General features: G+C 46.8%; 1 protein-coding gene across 3 annotated transcripts in view; it reads right to left on the bottom strand.

The window, feature by feature from the left end:
• The window catches only part of NTRK3 (neurotrophic receptor tyrosine kinase 3), a 414,011-nt gene extending 386,450 nt beyond the window's left edge, over positions 1-27,561 (bottom strand). For 2 of the 3 annotated variants that reach the window (XM_083712569.1, XM_083712571.1), the window contains exon 1: positions 26,482-27,238. In XM_083712569.1, coding sequence (XP_083568695.1) covers positions 26,482-26,729 — 248 coding nt within the window. In that variant the 5' untranslated portion in view covers positions 26,730-27,238. Of the gene's footprint in view, positions 1-26,481 lie in introns of all 3 variants that reach the window. The other variant, XM_083712570.1, reaches the window with a different exon arrangement.
• Between the last annotated feature and the right edge of the window lie 231 nt (positions 27,562-27,792).

Genomic DNA, 27,792 nt, shown 5'->3' with positions numbered 1-27,792 from the left:
TCCCATACAAAAGAGGCTGCAACTCTGAGCGGCACATTCGTGCCCCGAATTGAATCACTCCGAAGCAAAGGGATGCATGAGTAACCTTTCCCACCTAGCAACCCTCTTAGTCACAGCTGCACATTTATTATGACCCAAAATCCACATCATCAGGAAAGCAGGCAGAAAAACAACAACAGCCGCCACCATTTCTACTGAAAGATGCTGGGCTGAGTGCAGGGCAGAGAAGGTGGAGATGGTACTTCATCAGTGGGGGAAGGACACCCCACTGGATTATGCTACCCAAGGAAGCTGCTTCAGCTCTCCTCACGAGCAGGCCTTGATCCTGCCTCTTCTCAGCCTGAACTAGTCACTGTATGGTCTTAGCTATCTCACTTCTAGCTCTTTCCCAACCCCCAACCCCCTTATATTGATAAAACTGACTATTTTTTAGATTCTCCCCCAGCCAACACCCATTAGAAAACGCTGGAGCCCTGGAAAGCAATTCAGATCCACAGACACTGGACAGATACGGTTAAACATTTACAGTAAGGTTGCAGCTCCCCAGCACCGGCGCCATCTATCAATTAATTCCCAGAGTCTCTGTGGGCGCGAGCCAGACATTGGAGAATTAGCATGTCTGGGGACGGCTGTGAGGACTCAAGTGGGAAGGTGGGGAGGGAGGAGAAACCAGGAGCACAGCTTCCCTTGCATGTGGCAAAGTCCCCCAAAGGTTTTCAATCCAAGAGCGAGATCAGAGCTTTGCCCCCCTGCACCCAAAGCAGATCCTGACCTGGTGTCCTGTGGTGAGGGCATGTCAAGGCAGGAGGACCCTTGCTGAATACAGGAGTCTGGAGAGGACTGAACTCTGAAGATGCTCCAGCAAGGAACAAGGAATAAGCTGAAATTAAGCCCTTAATACCATAGCAGCAGCTGCTGCAGCCTGATTCTTAGCAACACCTGTACTGCAAGAGGCCACAGCCTTTACGGTTATCTAATATGACAGAGTCTCAGGTGCTCCTGAAGACCCTCCAAGTGTCCTTATTTTCCAGGGTCAGTCCCGGATTTACAGAAGCCGTACCAGTTTCTGATTTGATCCCAGGATGTCCCGCTTTTCCTTAGGACGTCCCTATTTTCATTAGAGAAATGTTGGAGGGAATGGTATACAACCCCCGGGCCAAGGAGATAAGTAACTATACAACTTTAGAAGGCATCTGAAGGCAGCCCTGCATAGGAAAGTGTTTAATGTTTGATGTTTTGCCATTTTTTACATACGTTGGAAGCCGCCCAGAGTGGCTGGGGCAAGCCAGTCAGATGGGAAGGGTATAAATAATAGAATGATGATGATGATGATGATGATGCCTTACAAGCAACTCAGAAAACGAGGCTTCCACATTGGCTACCATTTACCCTGAACTCTGTCTTCAAGGAGGGAGCCACTTGCTTCACCAAAACTTGGGATTTCACAATAGCTCGTCTCAGCCGTGCCCAGCTTTAAATTCCAAGAGTCCAGAAGATGAGGCTCCAAAAACAAGAGACAAGCCTTTGAGTCCATGAACTTCCTCTACTGTGTATTTGGAAGAAGGGTTGTGGCTCAGTGGTGATCAGAGGCATCACCTTGGGCTGAAGATGGGGAGGGGGCTAGCAGTGCATCACCCCTGTGACGTCATGTGTCATGTGCATGTTGTAGAGAGGAGGCGTGTCATCATGAGGAGGACTTTCCCAGCGTCACACAGCTTCAGTGGCCATGGTTCCTCCTCTGTCATGCTCAGAAGGAGCCTGCCTTTGATGCCACGCTCAGCTTGGTGGTTCAGTCTCCTCTGTCCCCTCTGGGGAGAGTGCCAGATTTCGCCACCACACAGGGCGCCACTGAAATTTGAGACACCAGTGTCTGCTACTGATCCAGGGGAGCATTTGCCCCAAGAGATACAATGATAGATTAAACACTGTCTGACATCCCACGATTCCTTGCACGGGTATTATTTCATTCTTCTGTGCACAGAACCTATGTGCAGACCATGTTCACACGGTGCCTCTCCTTGCCACGGGTGTACATATAACTATTTTGCCACAGGTTATGTACGAAGTCAAGATTTTCCAAATCCAATGCAGCTTCCCTTGGGTGAAAAATTCCCCATGACAACAAGCCTCCTATCACCACACTCAAATCTCCCCGTCCCCAATGCTTTTGAAGCTTTTGTGCCAAGAGATCCAACCCTCTTTTAAGCTGCAGCTCCCTTCCCTCTCTGCATGGAGAGGAAAGCAACCATTCAAGGCATCCCCTTGCTCCTGTGTCCCAGTTATCCTTCTTTCCCCAGTGCTTTATTCACCAGATGCTGCTGGGTACCTGGAATCTATTCTTCCACTCCACTGTGTGTTCTTATTGCACACTGTGCTGCCCTCTCGTGGCTCAAATCGCACTTGGCGAAAGTTGAACCACAGTTCTGCCAGAGAAAGAGGGAGGGCTTCTTGGTTCAACAGAAAGTTGCATGTGCCCATCTTCCAACACATGACAAGATTCCTTGGTGGATGCCTGACAAATACGTCTCCGTTGTCTATTTATTAGCATCATCAATGTACAAGCACTTTTTACAGGGCAGCATAAACAATGAGGCAGGTCCCTACCCAGAGGAGATGACAGTTTAATCAGTGCTTCCCAAACTTAGGTCTCCAAATGTTTTTTGGACTACAACTCCCTTCATCTGTAACTAGCAGGACTAGTGGTCAGGGATGATGGGATTTGTAGTCCCAAAGCTGGAGACCCAAGTCTGGGAAACACTGCCCAAAATTTGATAGAAAAGAGAGAGAAGGGACAGTCACAGGGTAATAGGGGCAAGACTACAGGGCCAGAGAGAACCTTCTTAGAGTTATTAATTCCTTTACAACCAGGATAGGCCACTTGTGGGCTGCCTATGTCCATCAGCAACCATCTTGGGGTCATATGCTAGTGGTGCACAGGACGAGAGGCAAAGGTGCATTAAAGAATGGATGCAGCTCTTTTCTTTCAACAGTAGGCTACATCCCGGCTACACAAAAGCCACACAACCCCCTCTCCATCAAAACAAGCTTAAGGCACCATCACAATTCAAGGAAACATTTCAGCCCGGCAAAACCCAGCCTCATGTGCAAAGCAGGGAAAGCTGGATAGAGTTTCTTGGAGGGCTAATTTCTATCCATAGACTTGAATAATAATAATAATAATAATAATAATAATAATAATAATAATGGCAGCTGTTTGACAGTGGAATGTCCACTGTCCAATGGGGGAGTCCCCTTGGGAGAGTGTGTGTTCTCCTTCATTCGAGGTTTTTAAGCAGAGGTTGGATAGCCATCTGTTTTGGATGTTTAGCTGAGATTCCTGCATTACAGGGGATTGGACTAGATGATCCTTTGGATCCCTTCCAACTCTAAGATTCTAAGATTCTATCGCTATTATTATTTGCCCTGTACCATAAAGTCCCAGGGCCAGTGACAACCATTTAAACGAAAAACACATTGCACTCAAGAGAATGGGGTGGTTCCTAAAATGTATATTTCTCAGATATCAAAGGCCTGGGCAAAGAGGTGCATCTCCAGCATGTGATGGAAATGACATAATAAAAGTGCCAAGCACACCTTTGTGGGGAGGGAGTTCTGCAGTGTAAATATCGCCACAGGGAGAGCTGTCACCCAGGCTGCCATTCCCCACACTGCTGTTGGTGATGGAACTACCTAACCCACCCACCCCAGGAGGGTCTATAGCAGCCTTTCTCAACCTGTGGGTCCCCAGATGTTGTTGCACTACAACTCCCATCACCCCTAGCTAGCAAGGCCAGAGCTCAGGGATGATGGGAGTTGTAGTCCAACAACATCTGGGGACCCACAGGTTGAGAACCACTAGTCTATAGGAAAGAAGGAGGTCTTTTGGATATTTGAGACCAGAGTCAAATGGGGGCACCTTGAATTGGGCCCAGAAGCCATTTTAAAGCAGGGGTTATAGGCGTTCTAAATGGAATCTCAACCAGTCATCTGGCTGCTGCATTTTGAACCAGTTAAAGTCATGTATAAGGGCAGTCCCATATGGAGAGAGTTGCAATTGGAAGTCACCCGAGCATGGAGCGCAGTGGTGAAATCATCACTGTCCAGAGAGGCAGCAACAGACACCCTGACCAGAGCTAGAAAGTGGCATTCCTCGCCACCTGAGCCTCCAGTTACAACGCTGGCTCCAGAAGTACCTCCAAGCTGTGGACCTGCTCCTTCCAGGGGAGCTCAGCCCCATCCAGAACAGGCCATCTCCCCACCTTCTGGACTCCAGAAATGCATCACATGTCAGAAGCGAAAGGGAGGGGCTTAAGAGGAGCACTGCTCAGAATCAGAGGTGGGTGTGCAAACCCAACACACCTGTCAGAAGATGCATTGATGCCAACAAGACAAGTAGAGCCCGTGGTGGATCAGATCAACTCCTTGTTCAGGCATTCCAAGCTCACACTGTGTAAGGGAGACTGGGAGTGAGAGTGCCAGCATTCCCATCATGAGCTGGAGGGATGACATCTGAAGCATGAACTGTTTCCATTCATGTAGACTTCTTTTGTGATCTAGAATTCTGGGCTCTCAAAAGCCTAAGTGCTGTGGGGATCCTACACAAGTCAAACAGCAGGTGTTTACCTCCAAGTGCCCCCCACCCCAATCCACAGAGGTGGTAGACAACTACAGTGGTACCTCTGGTTAAGAACTTAATTCATTCCGGAGGTCCGTTCTTAACCTGAAATTGTTCTTAACCTGAAGCACCACTTTAGCTAATGAGACCTCCCGCTGCCTCTGCGCCACCGGAACACGATTTCTGTTCTCAATCTGAAGCAAAGTTCTTAACCCAAGGTACTATTTCTGGGTTAGCGGTGTCTGTAAACTGAGGCGTATGTAACCTGAAGCGTCTGTAACCTGAAGTGTCTGTAACCCGAGGTACCACTGTGCTCAGAAGGGATAAGGGCTGAATTTTCAGATCCATTTGAAAGCCTGTCTGACATCTGCTGGTCAGTTTTTTATGCCTCTTTCCCCCCCCCCCCCTCTCTCTCTCTCTCGCCATCTGGTAGGGCTGCCAAATTATTGTTATTATTTAAATGGTCGTGCTTCTGTAACTTTTAACACAGCAGCCTGACACCCAGAAATAAAAACAGGGAAAATATTGTCACGCCCACATTCTCTCTGGGGCAGAGGTAAAACCTCCCAATATTAAATTATGGGCACCAAGTTGCCATTCTCAAAGCACAGCGGCTGGCTCGGGTTTTCAGAAGCAAAGCCAGTTGAAAATAAATAGAACTTATGCCCCCCCCCCCAACAGCATATGAATCAATATGGCTAACCTGACCCAACAACCTCCACACCCCCAACACACAAACAAGCCACTCTGCAATCAACTGAATGCAACCAACTATGCCCAAGATCCCCTAACTTCTCGCATTATCAATAAATAAGAAGTAAATACATAAAGAAAAGGCCTACCCACATAATGCTGACACAAACCCTTATACTAATAATAGGCAATAGAACAAAAGAACAATACTCCATCTCTCTCTTCCCCCCTCCCTTTCCCCCCAAATGCAAAATGTCAATGACAAAAGTGCTGCTTGCTAAATGGAATCAAGCTGTGAAAAGGACTATGAATTGAAAGTGGAGACAACAGAGATACCTTTTTCTGTTTATCTGTTTGTTTTGTAACACAAAAAGCTTTAATAAAAACTAATTTTTAAAAAAGTGGCAAGCTTAGAACTCAGCACCTTACAATTCCTAGACGCCTGGAAGTTATTCCAGTTGTGACCTTCTTCCACAGTAGTACTTGGGTGGCCCATGCATTGAACAATCCTCTGATTGAAGGAGTACCCGTCTGGTCCAAGTCCAGGATATATATATATATATATATATATATATATATATATATATATAATATTATATTAATCTGATGGGAGAGCAGCAGGGAGTCTTAAAGTTGTCCATCAATAGCAGGAGCACACAAGCCACAATCTTCCCCACTGAGATGCACTGTATTCCTATTTAATTGATAGTAATCCCTTCTAACTGGGGATGCGGGTGGCGCTGTGGTCTAAACCACTGAGCCTAGGGCTTGCCAATTGGAAGGTTGGCAGTTCAAATCCCTGCAACAGGGTGAGCTCCCATTGCTCTGTCCCAGCTTCTTCAAACCTAGCAGTTTGAAAGCACACCAGTGCAAGTAGATAAATAGGTACTGCTCCGGCAGGAAGGTAAATGACATTTCCGTGTGCTGCTTTGGTTTCGCCAGAAGCGGCTTAGTCATGCTGGCCACATGACCCGGAAAAACTGTCTGTGGACAAATGTTGGCTCCCTCAGCCAGTAATGTGAGATAAGTACCGCAACCCCAGAGTTGTTCACGACTGGGCTTAACTGTCAGGGGTCCTTTACCTTTACCTTTTAATCCCTTCTAAATTTGGATATTTATTAACCTATGGGGGATAATGCAAATCAGTGTTGTTGTTTTTATTTTGGAGGATGCCTAAGTGATCACCCTCTCCCCTGGGGTGCCAGGAAGCCTTTTCAACATAGGCTGGTCCTATCAATCTGCTCCCACAACTGCCTCTTGTGCATGTGTGTGAGTGTGTGTTTGGAAAGAGTTTAGCCCAGGATCTGCACAAATACACACAGTGGAAAAAGTATTTTAATCCCTGAGCCTATTTCCAAAGAGAGATTCGGGTACCCCAGAGCTGCTCCCAAATTCTTGGCGCACGCTGCTTCCTTGGAAGGAAGAATTAAGACACATAAACCTTTCCTTTGCATGGTATATTTTTAGAGATGGGAAAGAGACTGGTAAGAGGGCCCTTGTTACTTCAAGATGCAATGGGGGGGAGCAACCTTCAGCCACAGTGTGCTCATAGCCTCCTGCTTTCCCTCCCGCTGCCTTCTAAAATTAGATGGTCCTGTCTTTTCTGGTGTGTGTAAGATCCCAGCCTATTTATAAAGAGCACTCAGAAAGCAAGTTGGATCACTGATCCACTGGACCTGACAGGCTTCCAGCTAGTTTTGCACACTATGCTTCTGGGGAAAGCTGCAGTTTCTTAGAAGATTCATAGGGCGTGATCAGAAAAGGTGGGTGAACTTTTCTGAAGCAGGGGCAACTCCAAGGAGTTGAGCATCTTTCCCCCAATATATATGTATATATCTCCTGCTATCCCATTCATTACCCCCATTTTCAGTCATGGTATATTAAGGTCCCATATATGTCATGGACTAATACTTGCTCCCCTAATAATTGCTTTTGCCACTTCCTTTAGAGGAAGAGCTGTAACTCAGTAGCAGAGCATCTGTGTACAATTGCCGATTTGTATATTTCAAGTGTTGTGTGCACAAGCCGTACACTTGTTGGATGTTACATCAGAATAACCGTTCAACTATTTGCTCATCTACGGTAACTGATCTGCAGAACCCAATGCAGTCCTGGCATTCGAAATCCCGTAACTGAGTCATTAGCAAAACAGTGGGCCAGAGACAGTGCCCACTTGCATATGCCCAGAGATTCAGAAGTTGAGGACTCTGGGGAGCCCAGAATTTCCACCCACAGATAAGGCTGCCTGTTGTCTCTCCATATTGATTTTACTACTCTGGTCCACCTACTTTCCATTCAGCCTTCACCGGGGTTATTTTTGCTCAATCACAGCTTAAGGAATAAATTGAAACATTCAGTAACTGGTGATGTGGGCAAAAACGGCAGGTAGCCATGCTGAAATGACTCAGAGAGCCAGCCAAAATGATTGCCCAATGAGGAGGCTGCTTGTCACATCTCTGCATGAGTCACTAGTCTGAGCTTGCTGCCTACTTCCAGAAGCACATTCAGAAACACACAGGATAGGCTCTCTTGGTGGTAAGTAGTTCGTACTCTCCACTGTCTAAAACTGAACCTTTGGAGGTGTGGGGGTGAACTGTTCCTGCATTTGTAATTCAACGCGTCTTCTATCAACAATTTAGGAAGAGATGTCAATAGTTGTACACAAGTTATTTTGCTATGGGGTGCTGATTCTCTCCTTCTCTCACGTTCAAACACCGCTTCTGTCACTTCAACTGCAGTATCTGTCAAGGGTCTGTATAGGAGCTTGCATAGCACAGTGGCTATGTGAATCAGGAAATCCCCAATTTATTGTTTCCTTAGTTTTTTATTCTGCACATCCTCCAAGGAGATCAGGACAGCATACATGATTCTCACCCTCCCAGATTTTATCCACTTGAAGGGTAGGTTAGTCAGAGAGGGAGAGAGAGAAGGAGAAAAAGACTGGCCCAAGGTCACCTACTAAGGATTTGAAAACGAATCTTCTTAGTCCTACTCTGACACTAACCCTATGCAACACTGGCTCACTAAATCTCACCTCTGCCATGAACTCACTAGGCAGACCCAAGGCAGGCCATAATTTCTCTCACACGCTCTGATCAATTTGTGATGCAAATGAATTGTACCTACCATACAGGGTTGTATAGGCGATTTGTACATGGAAAGGAACCAACATATTGTAAAAACGCCGTGAGTTAGATTCAAAAGGACCATGAGCAGAAGGAAAATTGCCACAAACGCCTCCCTTGTTCTCTTATAATGGCGCCCACTTGAGAGGTGCCAGGACTGACTTCTGGCTGGGAAAAAAGCCCTGCTCCATTCATTTCAATGAGTCTACTCCACGTGCAACTTAGTTGTGACCAACTCAGGTTCCACCCACTCATTTCAGAGGCAATTTGTTGCTTGTTAAGAAACCAAGGGGGGTGCGGGTGGCGCTGTGGGTTAAACCACAGAGCCTAGGACTTGCCGATCAGAAGGTCGGTAGTTCGAATCCTCGCGATGGAGTGAGCTCCCGTTGCTCGGTCCCTGCTCCTGCCAACCTAGCAGTTCGAAAGCACCTCAAAGTGAAAGTAGATAAATAGGTACCACTCCGGCGGGAAGGTAAAAGACGTTTCTGTGTGCTGCTCTGGTTCGCCAGAAGCGGCTTAGTCATGCTGGCCACATGACCAGGAAGCTGTATGCCGGCTCCCTCGGCCTATAGAGCAAGATGAGCGCCACAACCCCAGAGTTGTCCGCAACTGGACCTAATGGACAGGGGTACCTTTACCTTTAAGCCACCTTGTGGAGCTCTTTGGATCTGAGATATGGAATACTGTCAAACAAATATGTTATCATTGATCAATAAGACGAGCATAGAGAATGGAGAGAGGGGACCACTAGGCTTTTGAAAATCAGCTGCAGAGGTCCTGAGAAAGATATCGACTTTCCGAAGGCTTCCGATGAATCCATCATGGATGTGAGATATGAGGCTAGGTGGGAGCCAGAGGAGGGCATCCTTATTTATTTTAAGGACTGTAGTCCCCCAGGGGTAATCAACCAGGGGCTGCAAATTGGCAGAGGACAGGGCCAGAGTCAAAAGTGAGCAGGGCTGGATGGCCACCTGTCATGCATGCTTTAGCTGAGAGTCCTACATTGCAGCAGGTTGGACCAGATGATCCTTGATGTCCCTTCCAACTCTACAATTCTATGATTCCATGAAATGCGAATGAGGCCACCACCCGCTCACTCACACACTTTCTGCCATCTCTCACACACTCACTGCCACCCTTCTCTCCCTCATTTACTTATGTGCATACTCAGTGACACCCCATTGCACAACTACACACTCATGTCCATCCCTCTTTCTCACCCACACTATCACTTCCACCACCTCTCTCTCTCTCTCTCTCTCTCTCTCTCTCCCCCACAGCCCCCCATTTCTCCCCTTTTCTCCCCCTTGCCACCCACTGGAGATCAGGCCAAAGGATGCACTAAACTGGGTTGAGGGAGAGAGGGCCGCAGGTTGCCCATCTGTCTCCCGAGGAACGATAACGCAATTTGCTTTCAAGGCCAAGCTTTCAAGCATCTGCCGCCGGCCTTGAGAAACAGTCTCTCTGAACGCCCCCTTCCCCCTTTTAGTTTTGGCTGTTCAAAGAGACAAACAGCACCTCAGAGACCAAAGCGCTCGCCCTTTTATCCGCCATGACGCAAGAGAGTAGGTTCAGATGGCTGTTGTTTTGCAGAGAGGGTAGGTAGGTGGCACTCTTCCCCACCCAGACAGAGTCCCTATGGAGAAGAAATACGCACAGGGAGGAAGGGTGGTGGGATGAGGCAGCCAGCAGGGTCCTCACTCCAGAGCTACAGCTGAAGCAGAGAAGTAAGAGATGGCCAGATGGCCCAACTCCTCTACGCCAGCTTCCTCCCCACGCACACTGCTAAGGTACCAGCATCCCTCCCACAGCATCACATAGTAAGCAGAGAATGTGAGAACTGCCCTACACAGCACCAAATGTTACAACGACAGCAGCACCATAGGAGCGGGGTGGGTAGGTTTGGGTTTGCTGAATGGAGACCGGGCTCCCTAGTCGATTCATTAAAACAAACATCTTGTGCATTTTAGAAGGTGCAGGCATCACTAAGTTAGGCAACTAGCTGCTCGATCCAGCCTCCGTGAGCTATCTCTGCGCCCCTCTGGATAGGCATAAACTTGAAGCGCCCCCCTGCATTATAGCAGAATGCTACAGGCGACTGAACTAAAAAGCAAAGGGCTCTTTCAGCCCTGCACCTCTGGTGTTACCAGTGGCAGAATTTCCCCCTTGTCAAGATCATCACTCCTGCTGCCATTAGCCTCTTTTTGGGCTTTTCTCTGGGATAGAGATGCTGAGTTGCATAGCCTGAAAAGGCTACAAGAGCTCATTCTGGGGGTGGAAGAGGGGGGTGTTAAAGAATCCCTTTTCCTGCGGGTCAGGGAGACAGTGGCCTCCCTTTAAATCACTGTGATACTACTTTGAACCGGCATGGCTTCCCCCAAAGAATCCTGGGAAGTGTAGTTTGTTAAGGGTGCTGAGAACTGCTAGGAGACCACCTTCCCAGAACTACAGTTATTCCCAGAGTAGTATAACAGTCAAACCCTTTCCCCAGGAAACTTTGGGAATTTTAGCTCTGGGAGGGGAATGGGGGTCTCGTAACTACACAGTGGGTGACGCTGTGGGTTAAACCACAGAGCCTAGGGCTTGAATCCCCGCGACAGGGTGAGCTCCAGTTGATCAGTCCCAGCTCCTGCCAACCTAGCAGTTCAAAAGCACATCAAAGTGCAAGTAGATAAATAGGGACCGCTCCATCAGGAAGGTAAATGGTGTTTCCGGGCGCTGCTCTGGTTCACCAGAAGCGGCTTAGTCATGCTGGCCACATGACCCGGAAGCTGTACGCCGGCTCCCTCGGCCAGTAAACCGAGATGAGCGCCGCAACCCCAGAATGGTCCGTGACTGGACCTAACGGTCAGGGGTCCCTTTACCTTTACTAACACTCTTAGCATATTACGCCTCCCAGAATTCTCTGGGAGAAGTCATGTGTGTGTAAAGTGGTGCCATAGCACTTTAAATGCATGGTGAGAATGTGGTTAGTGTCACTTCAACCCAAGCTCAAATTCATGGTCAACCCAGAGACCCACAGATGGTGGTGGACTAGGGCGCCGATCATCTCATGGGCACGGGTAAGGGAGAGCAGCATTCAGAACCTCAGACTCTCATACCTGCCAACATTTCTCCGATGAAAATAGGGACGTCCTATTCCATAATAATAGTAATATTTTTTTACTATTTAGACCCTGCCCATCTGACTGGGTTGCCCCAGCCACTCAGGGCAGCTTCTAACATATATAAAAACATAGTAGAACATTAAACATTAAAAATGTCCCTATACAGGGCTGCCTTCAGATGTCTTCTAAAGCTTGTATAGTTACTCTTTGGCTCTTTGGCTCAGGGGTCGCATTACTCCATACCCTCCAACATTTCTCTGATGAAAATAAGGATGTCCTAAGGAAAAGCAGGACATTCCAGGATCAAATCAGAAACCAGGACACCTTCTGTATATCCAGGACTTTCCCTGGAAAATAACACTTGGAGGGTGTGAATGCTGTCCGCGGGCAGAAAAGGGTTACCCAGCCCTCATCTTGAGCAACGTCTAAGCTTGAGAGCAGCTACCCAAATGCACTCCAAGCAGACATTTGCTCAACTTCTGCCTGTTCAAGAAGGGGCTTCCACAGACTCCCAAGGCAGCTTGCACCACTGTTTTCAGAAGGACAGGCTCACACATGCAAGTCATTCATGGACCTGTTGCATTAAGTGGGGATTTCATTTAAATTAGTGGAAGAAACCACAGAGAGTCTCTACCAGCCAGAGTGGACAATACTGAAGTAAACAGATGAATGGTATAAGGCAGCTTTTTATGTTCCTAGGTTTGCATTTGTGCATATGACCTTGTCATTCCATGGTAGGTAGATCATTCATAGCAACGGACATAAATTAACCCTAAACCTTATTCATAAGGTCCACTCTTAGAATTGTCTAAACTGTTTGTGGATATTGAAATCTGGATGGAGCAATTATTATTATTATTATTATTATTATTATTATTATTATTGATATTATCATCATCATCATCATCATCATTATTATTACTACTACTACTACTACTATTGTGCTAAATATTCTGCAGAGGAGGGATTCAAATTCCCTACAGTTCAGAAAACGCTAGAGAAAAAGAAATGGAACTTTGGTAGGGAAATCTGCCAGAAAAATTAATTTCTGAGATGTTTTGGATCAGCTGTATTTTTCCTATACAGTCTGTCTACACATTCCAGCTATGTCAAGCAAAGCCACCAAACATGTGTTTGTGTGCACATGCATATACACACACACTTAAAACTACACAGCCAGTCAGAACATGTACTACCTCAGTAGACATCATTTAATATCTCTTGTAAAGCACTTAGAGGTTTTACTACAAACAAGCAGCATGTAAATTTTCTTAATAAAATAAGATGAAATCATGCCACTCTGCCTGGTTGCTAATCAATGCCTCCACCGGTCCCCTTCTTGGCTAGTTGACTTAGCCAAGTACAGTAGTAACCATTTAAACACTTCAGTTGCAGATGGAATGATCTCTGCTGCGGCACTTCTAAGTACTAGCTGTAGTAGTGGTGTTGTTGGGATTTGAATGCAGAATTCATATTTTATTTTTTGCATCGATTCCTCCTTGTTGGGATTTTGTAAACCACTTAGTGATTTCTGATGTAATACAAAGTGGCGTATAAGTTAACTAAATAAATACCAAGAGGGCCACAGGCTTCCCACCCCTGCCTTATAGTTACTGCCCCAGATTTTGTTTCAAACACATAGCATGAGAAAAGGGGAGAAAAGGTCTTGAAGAAGAAAGTGGGTGACATGTGGGGTTTTTTTTGGCCTAATATAAGTGGCACAGAAAGACAGAGGGGAACGAGTGGGTGCCCACCTACATTTGGCTCGAGTGCCACTTAGTGCTGACATTTCAGCTCCAAATGTATTACCCCAAAGGGAATGCAGACAGAAAAAAGACCCCAATCCTTATATTATGCAAAATGAATTCACTTTGCCTCTTTCTAACCCCAAAGACCAGACCACAGAATCATAGATGTATAGTTGTATAGGCTGTGTAGTTACTTATCTCCTTGGTTTGGGGGTCCTAGAATTGTAGAATCATAGAGTTGGAAGGGACCTTGAGGATCATCTAGTCCAACCCCCTACAATGCAGGAATATGCAGCTGTCCCATATGAGGATTGAACCTGCCATCTGATATTTTTTGCAGTGGCGTAACGTGGGGGGTGCAGGGGGGCCGGCCACACTGGGCGCAACATCTGAGGGGGCGCGCTCGCACTCGCAGCTCTCTGCCCCTACTAAAATCCACGGGTTAGGGGACGCAAATTACTTGCCTTGCCCCGGGTGCTGACAACCCACGCTACGCCACTGATTTTTTGGGTCTTTTTTTACCTGTCCTGGATGCTGACCACCATCCTTATTGAACCATACCATCTGTCTGTGACTCCTCTGCACCCAATATATCTTAAGGAAAGAGTCTAGCCTTCTTCCTGATAATGTTGTTTTTTCCACCAGCATGGAGGTGCATTTGCATTCTGAGATGTGCACACAGAGAGAGAGACAGAGAGAGAGAGCTTGAAATGATACAGCCCAGAAAAAGCTTTACTGCTTGACACAAAAATTGATAAACTGCCCCTTAAGCCTCCAAGATGCTTGGGGCGATGGCAAACAGAAAGCTTTTGTTTGGCTTTCCAAATATTTTGATGTCAACACCACTCGTCTTCAGCAAGGAAGGGGGCATTGTGCAGTTCTGATACAAATGGGAACTGCAGCCCTCCCCAGCCCATACGGAGACATCAATCGTCTGCTACCACCATTAAAAAAACAAAAAGCCAGTAGTAAAATGGGCAAGCCTCCCCGCACCCCAAACAAACCTCAGCACCCAGAGCTGGCAACACTAACCAGCTCTGTCATTTCCCGCACCCCAGAGTTGCTGCAAAGGTCTTCTCCATTTCACAGGTGCTTTTAAAATATATTACATTATATATCGCCGCCTGCTCCAACATTTATGTGCCTACATGGCGAAGCTGACAAGGCTTTCCCCTTCACCTCTGCAGCAATTCCCCCGAAGTCGGCTGAGACTGATAAAGCTTGTCAGCTTCGCCAGCCTTACTCTGACCAGCTACTGAAGCAGAGGGGGGAAACCTGGTTGATTCCCCCCCCCTGCATTTATAACCATGGGCATAGCCAGGACTTATGTTGTAGAAGGGAGGGCAGGACCGAGCTACCTGTGACACAATTGGTCAGTTCGCAGAAGCCACGCCTGTCGCTCAATCAGGCTGCCAGTTGTGTCACCAGAATGCGCCACAACATCATCTAAGTGACCTTTCAAATATTCTGATTATTTCTACTTTTAGTTAAGTACAGTGGTACCTCGGGTTAAGTACTTAATTTGTTCTGGAGGTCCATTCTTAACCTGAAACTGTTCTTAACCTGAAGCACCACTTTAGCTAATGGGGCCTCTGCTTCCGCCGCACGGCTGGAGCACGATTTCTGTTCTCATCCTGAAGCAAAGTTCTTAACCTGAAGCACTATTTCTGGGTTAGCGGAGTCTGTAACCTGAAGCGTATGTAACCTGAAGCGTATGTAACCCGAGGTACCGCTGTATTTTTATTTTATTTACTTGGTTTAGGGGAGGCTGTTGGTCCCCTGTCCCCCCTACATGTGGCTATGTCCATGTTTCTAACCACCACCAATAGCAATGGCAATAGCAATGGCAGCAAGGAAGAAGAGAGGAGCACTGGGTCTAGAGAGGCCAATTTCATCCCATTACTAACAACTTCCATGAATGCATACATCATACTTTTCCATCATAAAAATGCAGAAGGCAGCTTACAATAGGCTCATAAAAATAAATTACATGCATGCGCACACAAACCTCATCCCTAAGACAAGAATGAAATAGCAGTAAATAATGAAAATCGCTAATCAGCAACCAAAAAAGGGGGATATAAAAGCCATTGTTGCTCATTATAAGCTACAGAAAATCGGACCATATTAGCCAGAGATCTACATTATAACCATGATGGCACCAGGTCAACTACCATCAGAACCTAAGAAGAGATCCTATCTAGTCCAGCAGCCTGTTCTCACAGTGGCCAACCAAATGTGCTAAGGGGAAGCTCACAAGCAGGGCTTGATCACAACAGCTTTGCCCCCACTTGCAGTTCCCAACAAGTGGTATTCAGAGGCATGCCCTCTCTGAAAATGGAGGGAGGGCATTCAAGAGTCAAGGTGCCACCACTGAAGAGAGCCTTTTGCTGTCACCTACTCGCTTGAGTTCTGATGGAAAGGAAATCCATAGAGCCTCACTTGCCAGTCTGATTGAGCAACCAATTTGTATGGGACAAAATGAGCTTCCGGGCATTCACCATTCCACAGCCGCAAGTGAGACAATAGTACTACAGTGGTACCTCCGGTTATATACTTAATTCGTTCCAGAGGTCCGTTCTTAACCTGAAACTGTTCTTAACCTGAAGCACCACTTTAACTAATGGGGCCTCCTGCTGCCACCGCACCACCACCGGGCGATTTCTGTTCTCATCCTGAAGCAAAGTTTTTAACCTGAAGCACTATTTCTGGGTTAGCGGAGTCTGTAACCTGAAGCGTATGTAACCCGAGGTACCACTGTATAGGCAATTCACACCAAAAAGGGCTGAAGTGCAATGGCAGTGAGGATCTGAAAATATCATGAAAAGAATTGCCTGGTTGTCAAAAAGGAGACATGACTGTTATATATGAAAATATTTCAATTTTTTTAAAGAGAGAGAGAGAGAGAGAGAGAGAGAGAGAGAGAGAGAGAGAGCTGCCTAGTGGAGAAGCACCCACAATATACTGCTTCCTGAGATACCTCTGTTGTCAGTCCATTCCACGTCAGGATTTAGGTGGGGATCTCATCTTTAAATGATCCCCTGGCCAACTACTCCCTACATTTAGAAGACCAGCATATCAAGGAAAATGAAAGACCAGAGCTCTCTTCCAAGTATGCAAGTTCTGCAGCGTGACAACAGTCTTACATTTTTATGTATATAGGAAGATATGCAAAAGCATTGAAACAGGAAAACTTTTCAGCATGCAATCTGAAATGCTACAGCTGAGCATCACATGAGGCTGCTGAGCATGTGTTTAAGCTCAAGACTGAAAGCTGGTGTAGAACCAGGCAGTGCCTTATTCACAGTCAGGCCATTGGTCCATCTAGCTCCTATTGTCTACACTGACTGGTCTCCAGGGTTTCAGATAGGAGTCTTACCCCGTCCTACCTAGAAATGGCAAGGATTAGGCCTAGGACTGGTTTGGGATGGTTTCTCAAAAAGAATATTAGAAATTGTAGTATGGTGAGGATGCAGAAGATCAGCTGCAATGGGCAAACTGACTTTCAAGGGAGCTTGTCCACCACTACTGAACTATTTTCTTAAGCAACTTCTGGGAAGCTGTCAGAGAACTGTGGGCTTCTCTAGGACGCAGCTTGAAAACCATTGCCCCAACTGATTAAATAAAGCAAATGAGCCAGGCTAAGCACACACTTTCTCTGAAGTTTAATGAATGGGAACTGCAAACATAACTCATAGCCAACAGTCTACAGGCCTTGCATTCTGCCAGTGCATCAAAGGTCAACATGCATCTTGTAGCAAGAGAATGTGGTCCTTGTGAGGAGGTGAAGATCAGCATTGTTTGTTGGTTATACAAGGTTTGTCCAAAGGAGGAGGGGAAGGAGAGACAAAACATCAGTCTCCGGAGAGAATGTTCAGGTAGCTGGTGCTCAGTGATGTCCTGTCCTCTGGAACAGCTGTTCACCCAAGGATTATGTCCAGCTCTACATGACAACAGGTAATGGCTCTGCTCATGTGACTCCCAAGGGACAAGAAGAGCTTAATGGCTCACAGTTGAGATCTGATCCCTAGAATCATAAAGGCAGAACTATTTGCAGCATTTTCGGGAAAGAGGACTCGGGTCTCCAGCTATTCAACAGAAAGCCAAGAGAACCACACTCCTCCACAGGAGGGCTCTGCCTGCTTTTCCTAGGAAGCCCAGCTCTCTCATTAAAGCAGTGTTGCGTCAACATCTGATAAGAGAAACATTTTTCCCTATTAAAATTGGAGGTTCCCTGCACCCTTAACCCCATAAAGAGTTCCTTTTAAAGGAGGGGTAAATATTACCCATTGGTAGAAGAGAACCCCTCTCTCCTTTTGCCTCTGCACAAGTCAGTGCTCGTTAGGAGGAAGGAAGCCTTGAACACCTACTCATGCAGAGGTACACCGGGTAAGTCACCCCTATTGTCATGAATTGGTGGGAGGGGTACTGAATGCTCTGAACACACCCTGATAAAGAGGGGCTGAAGGCTTGCTGTTGCTGTGCTCTTCCTCCAAGAAACTCAGGCTATTGGGCATAGTCATCACCACTGCATCTACTCACAACAACCTTGTGAAGTAGGTTAGACAGGGAGAAAATGCAGTCCACTCAAGGTCACTGATTGAGCTTCATAGCCAAGGGAGGGATTTAAACCTCTCTTTCACACACACCCAAGTAAATTATAATGGAGAGGAGAGAAGGTAAGACTAAGCTCACGAATGCACTGTGGGTGAACACAGAGGCAAGAGTGGGCAGAGCAATTAATAAAAAGTTTGCCTTGGTACAGTAGGCTACTTTCAGCAAGCATTCAAACTTCTGTTTCTCTATTCTCCACAAAAGCAATCAATGTAGGAACAAAGGAAGCTACAAGGGACTGAGTCAGACCATTGGTCCATCCAATGGTCCACCCTGACTGGCTTCTTCTCTCCAGGATTTCAGAGAAGTGTGTCTCCCAGCCCTGCCTGGAGATGCCAGGGATTGAACCTGGGTCTAATAATAATAATAATAAATTTATTTATTTATACTCCGCCCATCTGGCTGGGTTTCCCCAGCCACTCTGAGTGGCTTCCAACAAAATATTAAAATACAATAGACCATCAAACACTAAACAATGTTTACCTAAACAGGTTTACCTAACAGGGCTGCCTTCAGATGTCTTCTAAAAGTCTGGTGGTTGTTTTTCTCTTTGACATAATAATAATAATAATAATAATAATAATAATAATAATAATAATAATAATACCACACCCATCTGACTGGGTTTCCCCAGCCACTCTGGGTGGCTCCCAACAGAATATTATTAAAAATAAAAATAAATGTGATAAAAGATCAACACGGCTGCCATCAGATGTCTTCTAAAAGTCAGATAGTTGTTTATTTCTTTGACATCTGATGGGAGGGCGTTCCACAGGGCTTGCGCCACTACCGAGAAGGCCCTCTGCCTGGTTCACTGTAACCTCACTTCTCGCAGTGAGGGAACCACCAGAAGGTCCTTGGAGCTGGATGTCAGTGTCCAGGCTGAACGATGGGGGTGGAGACACTCCTTCAGGTATACTGGGCTGAGACCATTCGGGGCATTAAAGGTCAACTTTGAATTGTGCTCAGAAATGTACTTTCTCCATACAAAGCAGATGCTCTACCACTGAGCTATAGTTCCTCCATTAGGAGGAGGACAGGGTGCTTGTGAATCTACACTGTCTTCTATTCTGCCCTGTGTGTGCTGGCAAAAATAAATAAATAAAAGTCTAGTGATTCGTCAGACCTCCTCCACCTTAGACAGACACGAGGCATCATCTCTGAGAAAGCTTCTGAGTTCTCACTAAGTAACACTCTCCCAGCCCACACCTCTCTTTCTCAGACTCTCCCACTCCCTCCGGTTGCCCCTGACCTTGGTTCTCTTTTGCAGCACACAATAGCATACAGCACTTGCTTCGCCCCCGACAAAAATGACGGCTTCGCAATCGAGGAGGAGAGAGCAGAAGGAGAAGAAGAGGAGAGGACGAGAAATGTGGGGGGGAGGAGAGAAAAGGAAAAACCCATCCAAAGCAGAACGTTAATTAATTGAGGCTTTTGTTCAATTTCTCAACAAGCATTTAAACGAGCAGACTGAGTTACACCGAGGATGATCATATCACGCCGAGGCAACGGATGGTGCAGAGCAACCAAATTTGGAAGGTGGGGGCCTTTGTTTTGAGGGGGAAGCACATGGGCTTTTGCCAGTACCACCCCACCTTGCAGCACCTCAGGCTGGTATCGCCATTCCAGTAGACACATCTGCAAGCAGCCATCAGAGGCACAACACAAACAGATGTTGTCACGGGGATGTGATGGGGCAGTGGTTATGGTACAGCAGGGCTGGGGGTCTGCAGACAGTGGAGGCTAGTCTGTTTGGACAAACGGGGAGCTGCCCCACCAATCTCAGGCTGCTCTCAGCCAGTTCCTACTTGTGTACCTCCTTACTTAGAACCATTCCAGGAGATAGCAGTCTATCATCTTCCTTCTCCTTAATCTCAGTGTTGCCCTTGTAGAACCCAGCAGTGAGAAGGATAGCGATAAAATTAGAAATAGTTGGTTCCTCCCAGGGTGTTTTTCAGCTGGAACTCACCAGAATTCAGTTCTGGCACCTCACCAGCTGCAAAGGGCACTAGCCACCACTGTCTGAAGCCCTCTAGATGCTGTTGGTTCGAATTCCCATCAGCTCCTCCAAGAATGGCCAATGGTCATGGATGATGGGCAAGCCCAACAACTTCTAGAAGGTCACAGGCTCTTCAGCCTTGGTTTTACCATAACCACTGCCCAGTTGTATTGCCACTATTCTGCAGGCAGAAAGACAAGCAAAAGCAATGAAAACCCATTGCAAGAAGGCAGCATGGCCATCGGATGCATCAGTTTTGGGCCAAGGTTCAACCAACACAATTAAATAAAGGCCTGGTTATGTTCTGGCCAGATTCAAATCTATATGTTTCCCAGATGTAAGAAGAAGTAGGAGAACAGAGATGAGGGTCTCAGGAGAACAGCTCTTTTGAAAAGAACCTCTCATAACCAGCCCGTTGATGACAGAAGAGAGACCAGTCAACGTCATCAGTTGATCCTTTTTCAATATACCAGGTGGAACAAGATGGAAACAGAAGGGCCACAGCCAAATGCTAGAGTACACGCTCTACATACAAAACATTTCAGGTTCAGTCTACAGCATGCCCGGATAGGACTGGGGAAGACTCCTGGTCTGAAACCCTAGAGAGTCACTGCCAGTTAGTGTAGAGAATGTCAAGCTGGATAGACTCATGATCTCACTTGGTACAAGAAAGCTTTCTGGTCAAGAACCTTTCTGGTCAGTTAATCAGTCACCCAGTTAGGAGCATAGGAAGCTTTCATGTACCAAGTGAGATCATGAGTCTATCCAGCATGCTGTAGACTGTGAAGTAGTTTAGGTTGAGAGAAGATGGTTGGTCCATGGTTACTCAATGAGCTTCACAGCTGAGTCCATCCAGTCTTCATCTAACACTTTAACCACTGGATTGGAAGAACAGATGAGCAGGAAGCCAAGAACGTATGGGTGCCCAATCTTACCTCTACCACAAATTCTTTAGGTGACCTCAGGCAAGCTGCTTTATATAGGCTACACCACCACCTGCTTCCCACAATAGGGAGTTAATGCTGAACTTCCTGCACAGGGGTTGTTGTAAAGTTTACAATCTAACGTATGCTTTGCAATTTGAACACTTCTAAAGTGCCATATAAATGCTATTATGAGGTCTGGCAGGCTGATTCAGCGCTATTGATGACTCACAAACCCTTTGCACTCAGCATCAGGACACATGCTTGAAACGTAGAAGGCATCTCCAGTTTAAAACTTCTGCCTCAGATCTTGGAGAGATGCTTCCGGTCAGAGTAGATCAAAGGTAACCAATGCAGTACTCTCCATATGGTGCTGAACTATCATCCCTGATCACTGGCCATGATGGCTGGGGCTGATGGGACTTATAGTCCAAGAGCATCTAGAAGGTGCCACATTGGTTATTCCTGGGATATGTAGCACCAAGATAGATAGAGCGGTAACCAGGCTCTGTAAGGCAGCTTCTTACATATTTTTTGTGGTGTGTGTGTATTACAGGCACACATGCCATAACAATGATAACATAACTATTTGACCATAATAAAGAACATCTGATGTTTAAAACCCAATAATCAGGATGGAGGCCTCCAGGGGATGGCCCAAGGCCAGAGAGCATAGAGCTGATTTCAAAATATAAGTTCTTGTGGTGAGGAGGCTCCTTCTCGCTTTTCTCTTTTGGCTATCATCTCCTCCCCAGTTGTTTTGAAGCCAAGCAGACTTCTGCCAAGACCCCTCCCCCCCAAAAAACATACAAGCCAAACTCAACCTAATCAAGATTAGTGAGAGAACAAACACACAGCTCTACACCACCATATCAGAAAACATCATGGTTCCACTGCTATGGCTAATATGGTATTGAGGGCACACGGTCAGGTTGCAGCCAACTCGCAGACCTTGGCTTGTAGATAGGCCTGTGCATTTATGAGCACCAGCTCTTTCTCTGCTGAGGAACATTAAGAAGTTGACTTGCACCAAGTCAAACCACTGGTCAATCTGCCTCAGCACTGTCTACCACTGGTCTTCAGCTGGTGGGTCAGGACCCACCACTGGCCTGATCCAAGGTGGGTCACAACAGGAGCGCTACCACCATGCAAATATAAGGTAAAAGATTACGTAATGGAGCCCCAAATGGAGGGAAGAATGCTCTTGAGCTCAGGTCCTACTTGAAGGTTTCCCAAAGGCATCTGAGTGGCCAGTGTAAAAGCAGGATGCTGGACTAGATGGTCCATTGACCCGATCCAGCAGGCTTCTCCCTGTGTTCTTATGGTTGAAGACTACTGGCCTATACTAACTGGCAGTGGCCTCCCAGGGTTTGAGAGAGGGGGAGCAGTCTCTCTCAGCCCTACCTGAAGAAGCCAGTGAAAGAGCCTGGGTGTTCTCATATGCATAGCATGCCCCATCACTAAGCTGTGGTCCTTCCCCTTCCAGCTAGCCATCTCAGCGACCGTCAATATCTCTCCTCCACAATAAGTCAAGTACCTTTCTCTTACTCAGCCTCTCAACCATGGGCCCTGTTTGCAGCTCCCATTAGTAGGACGCTTTCCGAAGCAATCTTGCCTTAGACAGGATAACCCCAAAGTGATGCCAGTTTTCCCATTCCAAGCTCTTGTAAGAACCAACCAAAGATGTTTTGCTGCGGAAGGAAAAGAACAGGAGGGTGCCCCCTCCTGTTCTGGGGACAGAAGCCGATCAGTGAAGCCTGATCCATTAGGGTGAACAGCGCATTGCCCTACCAACCTTAGTGAGCCCCCCCCCTCTTGCTTACCACCATTCCAGAAAGTATCACTGACTGTCAGCTCCTCCTCCTTAAGTCGCAATGTTGCACCTGCAGGCTTCATTGGAGGAGAGGATGGAGACAACACTAGGTTTAGTGGGCTCTGCTCCACCTACTGTTGGGCTCCTGCCTTCTCTGACCCACCAGTCCCAATGGACATCAGCCCCCAATGGAACTGCTTGGACTGGAAGCTGACTCTTATGTCAACACTGGTGGTGGGATTGCATCCGCCTCCACACCAGAGACAATAGGCCAAATTATGTGAGCCAAAACAGGCCCTGTGGCAACACAGAGGAATAGCAGGGGGAGGGGTTTGTGAGGAAAACCCTCAGCACCTGCCACCTGAGGCAGTTGCTTCAGTCTGCCTAAAGGCAGCACTGGCTTCCTTCCTGAAAAGAAGGAAAAGGAAGGCTTGAGATTATTTTGAAAAGCGGCTATCATTTTGATTTTTCGTTTCCCACATGAAAGCACCTACAGCCAACGAAAATCTCCAACTATCGTAATTCTCCAAAGCAAGTGACCCCCACCAAGCAACACAGTTAATGAAATTAAAAGCCCCTAATTGGGCTTAAACAGAGAGACTGTTATCTCACAATAAACCAGTTAGGCCATCTTTAATGAAGAAAGCCGGTTACTCCATTTCACAGAGGGAAGTCCAGAGCAGGTGGTTCTCACATCTCCCCATCCCTTCACCCTGGCATCTGGGCTGTGCACCGTCTTACTGGGCAAATCAGGGGGCTTAAGCATAAAACGGAAGAAAGGAAAAGGTTGATCCCTTGATCTTCTCTCTGAACCCATTCATCTGCCATAACCTTGTGAGATGTTTCTCTTGTTAAAACAGTCCTCCACCCACTCACACCGTAACCTCCTTTAATAAGCAGAGGATGTGAGGGAGAGAGGGAAAAATTGATAGTCTTCCATAATTGCACATACCATAATAGACAATGCAAGGGTCAATCTAATCCTGCATCCTGTTTCCCAGAGTGGCCAACCAAGTGCCCCTTGAGCAGCCCACAAGCAAGGCTTGAAGGAATCAGCTCTCTTTTGTTGTTTGTCTCTGGCACCTGGCACTTGGTGGTAGACTGCCCCTGAACATGAAGTTCAGCTATTGTGATTGACAGCCATGGGGGATGTTGCCATCCTTACGTATTTCCTAAGCACATTTAAAGGGTTGTTCCCACACCCTTTCAAGAAAATAATTAATCTTCCTCCTTTGTCTTCTTAGCCCCAAACCATAATTTCGCCAAATTTTACAACCAGGATGTAAAACAACAACGGTGCCTTTTCCTGAGCGATTTGGAAAGGCTGAAGTTGGATCAAGGACAGATTCAATCCTCCAGTGAACCTGACAACTTCAGATCATTTCCTGACATTAAAAAAGATTCTCTCTCTCTCTTTCTCAAAACACACACACATACAACCTCTGCTCATTCTGGAGTTTGAAAGGGCCCTCCGTCTACTTTGCTAACAGCTTGATCAGCATTTTCAAAGCAGTCAAGTTATTTTCCGGATACAAAAGATTCACATAATCATATCTCCCCCAGCAGTCCAGATTATGATATAGACACACTGGCTTAAATACACATGGAGCAAAATGCTAGAAATGGGTCTTTCGAGACATAGTTTCGTTTAGAGATTTGCAGGGGGTGGGGGCTGGCGCTAGTTCAAAGCACCTTCAAAGTGTGCTTTCAAAAGCTAAAAGGCCAAACCACACCAAACTGAGAATACATTACTTTCTTTTACTTTTTTCCCTAGTATTTCCTGGAAGACTCCTCATGCAGCAGAAAAATGGGGCACATCTGGGAACGGGTGGTGGTGCTATACCCAGAGTAGGTTTCTCTGCTTTCATTGGGAGAATATTCAGTAAAGGGAGAATAGAAAATGGGCAACAAGGGGGCAGCTACAAAGGAACATACTGGGGGCTTCAAAAACAGCCACTTGCCCAGTCGCCTCTGGTGAGTTACTGTCACCTCCAGGTGACCACAAACAGGGAAGCTTTTGCAAACCTCAAGAGAATTCCTTCTTTCCTTTTTCTCCAGCCACCCAAGTCCCTGAAGTCTTGTAACTTTTGTAGATGTATTTGCCAGGCTGGGGCACACAGTCTTTCCTCTGTACAGAGCCATCCCTGGAAAAGCATACAGGGCCACTCCTGACAGCTTTAAGGACGGCCACGCCAGTTGTACGGTGCAGAAAAGATAAATAAATAAACGACGAGGTTCCCATGGCTCTCCAAATAAATGTTTGGGCCATTTCCCCAAAGCTGCACTTAGAGCACATCCTTTGGGTAAGGGGAGAGGGGGGAAGACAGAGGAGCATCCTTAAGGCACCTGTCTCCATCTTATGTCCTAGCCCTTCTTTGATGTGTTGGGTACAACTGGGCTTTTAATTAACCAATAATCAACCCTCTCCTCCCCCCCATTGCTCAGTCCTGGCCTTCGTGCATTTGCTTGCCAAAGGAAAAATCATAAAGAAATCCACTTTCCTTACCCCCACACCCTAATTTGACTCCCACGGGCAACTTACTGAGGCTGCACAATAACCCTATTTCAATTAGCATTAGGCTAATGAAACGGCTCAGAGTTTTAGCATCGCCCAGCCCTCCCCAAAAAGGAAAAGATATATCTGCATTGTTGGAAACCGACACCATGCAGAGATCTCAGCAGATATGGCTCTTTTTAAAATAAATATATACAGAATTAAAATCTAGATGGAAGGAGCTTGTAAAAAGAGTAGTAAGGATGGTCCCTCTCCCCCTTACTTACTCTCCCTCCCTTACTTACTCACTCTTGCCTCTCTCAGGTCCATGGGCTTTTGCCTGAGATTTATCCACCAGGATCTCCTAACAAGAATAAAGGAACTTGGATTTTTTTTATAAAAACAATCACATTTGTTTTATTTATTTTTTTTAAGAGACACTCCACTAAGTGTGTGTGTGTGTGTGTGTGTGTGTGTATTTCCCTGGTTCCACAACCCCCACCCCAGTGACTGTGAGATCAAAACATCCACTGCAAGAGGGGGGAAAGCTACAGGAAAGCTGCTCTGGCATTAGAGTCCTTGTTTGCAACAAACAACAACAAAATATATGTCACAATGTGATCTGGAATAAGCTACTTAAGGGACAGCCCTCCCTGTCTTATTTCCAAAATCTACGTGTGCATTGAAGAGAGAAAAGCTGCAGGGTCGGTGAAGCTTCTTTTTAAAAAAAGAGAGAGACAGAGAGAGAAAAGGCACAAACGAGGACACAGAAAGGAGAACTGGAGTGGAGAAAGAGGGAGAAAAAAACCCATCCTATTATCATGGCAAGTCTCCCAAAGCGAGAGAGTGTGTGTTCCTCTTCGGACACAGTTAAAGCAAGCCGGAGACTGGAGGTTTCATCGTACATGATCTTCCAGACACATCTATGCACAGACACACACATAGCCAGAGGTTCCCTCTTCCTGAGGGTGCTAACAAACCCTTATTGACTTCATAGCCATGGCAAGTCAGATCCAAACTGTTGCTTTTTTCAGTCAGCAGGAGGAGGAGGGATGAGGAGGAGGGGGGATTTGGAGGGGCCTCCCTCCCACCCTTCCTCACACAAGACACACACATATATTTTTTTGAAAGAGAACCAAAGGGAGATCTGCATTCAGTGAAATGCACATGCCCCAATCTTTATACACAGAGAACGAGAGCAATGGGAAGAGGCATCTATTCTATTCGGTACACAAGGCAGCCCCATTATGCCCCTTTGCAAATATCACATGCATGTACTAATACACAGCTTTGGAGAGAGAGAAATGGGGAGGGATATTTTTTTTGGGGGGGTGAAGAAACAAGACTTACATCGAAGTGATATTCCTAGAGATGTCCGTGATGTTGATGCTGGTATTCCCGTTGCTCGTGCCTGAATCTTGCCCTTCCAAAAGGGGGAAGAGGTTCCCATCGTCCGGCTTTTTGCAATTGATCTCGGTCTTATTGCAAAGGCAGTTGGCAGGGCAACCCAAGACGGAAACCAAGAAGTCTCCCCAAATGCTCCAGAGCCAGAAAACCTTCCAAAAACTACATTTGGTCGGACAAAACAAGACATCCATCTTCGATTCGCTGTGGCTTTATTTCAGAAGAATTACTGATATATACAAAATATTTTTTTTAAAAAAAATTAAGCCTGATGGGGATCCAAAAGAGAGAGAGAGAGAGAGAGAGAGAGAGAGAGAGGAGGGGGGATGGAGAGAGAAAGAAATAAGAGGGGGGAGGTTGTGGAAAGGGAGGGGAAAGAGGGGAGGACACAGAGGAGAGGGGGAGAGAGAGAGGTTTTAAGGGGAAAGGGGGGCGAGGACAGGGGAGGAAGCAAAAAAAAGAAGAAGAAGAAGAAGAAGAAGACAAAATAAACCACCCTCAAGCGATCGGAGGCATGTAGAGAAAAAATCCTTCCATCGATAGACTCATGATGGGCAGGTCGGCGAGGCTGGCTTATTCCCTCTACTGTAGCGGTGAGCGCTGCATCGCGGCTGGCTGGCTGGCTGGTGTGTGCGCGGTGCGGCTGGCGTTTCTCGGTGCCTTGTTGATCCACCGTAGCTCGCTCGCTCGCTGCTCTCCCAGAGACTTGTGAAGATTGCAACAGAAGAGGGGGGAAGGCAGCAGCAGCGGCAGCGAGGAGAGGAGGAGGAGGAGGAGGGAGAGGAGGAAAGGAAGAGAGAGAGAGAGAGAGAGAGGAGGGTGGGGGCGAAATATGATGGTGCTTAAAGTCACCAAGTCCCACCTACCGGGCAGAATTAAAATTGAAACACCTGCAAGAAAAAACGCCACGCAGAGGGAGAGGAGGAGATGGAGGGGCACGAGAAGAGGGGGGGGGCTCCCTGCCTCCTCCTCCGCCGCCGCCGCCGCCTCCTGTCGTGTGTGTGTGTGTGTGTGTGTGTCCCCTCCAACCCGGCCAGCTAGCCCTTCCCACGCCCAGCAGTGCTGCAGAAAGATGTAATATGCGCGCAAGCGATATAGCGCGAGAGATTAATTTTCTCCTCCCCCCCCCTCCGCCGTGCAATGCCGAGGTGCAAGAGGGAACCCCCTCAGCCTGCACGGTGGGCGACTGTTTGTTGGTTGTTGAAAGGAGGATTTCCTCGCCCGCTTCGCAATATCGCCTACTACCTCTTAGGGGAG

Source organism: Podarcis gaigeae, assembly GCF_964106915.1.
Source record: "Podarcis gaigeae genome assembly, chromosome: 14".
Taxonomy (NCBI): Eukaryota; Metazoa; Chordata; class Lepidosauria; order Squamata; family Lacertidae; genus Podarcis; species Podarcis gaigeae.
This window is presented reverse-complemented; position numbering and strand designations above follow the sequence as displayed.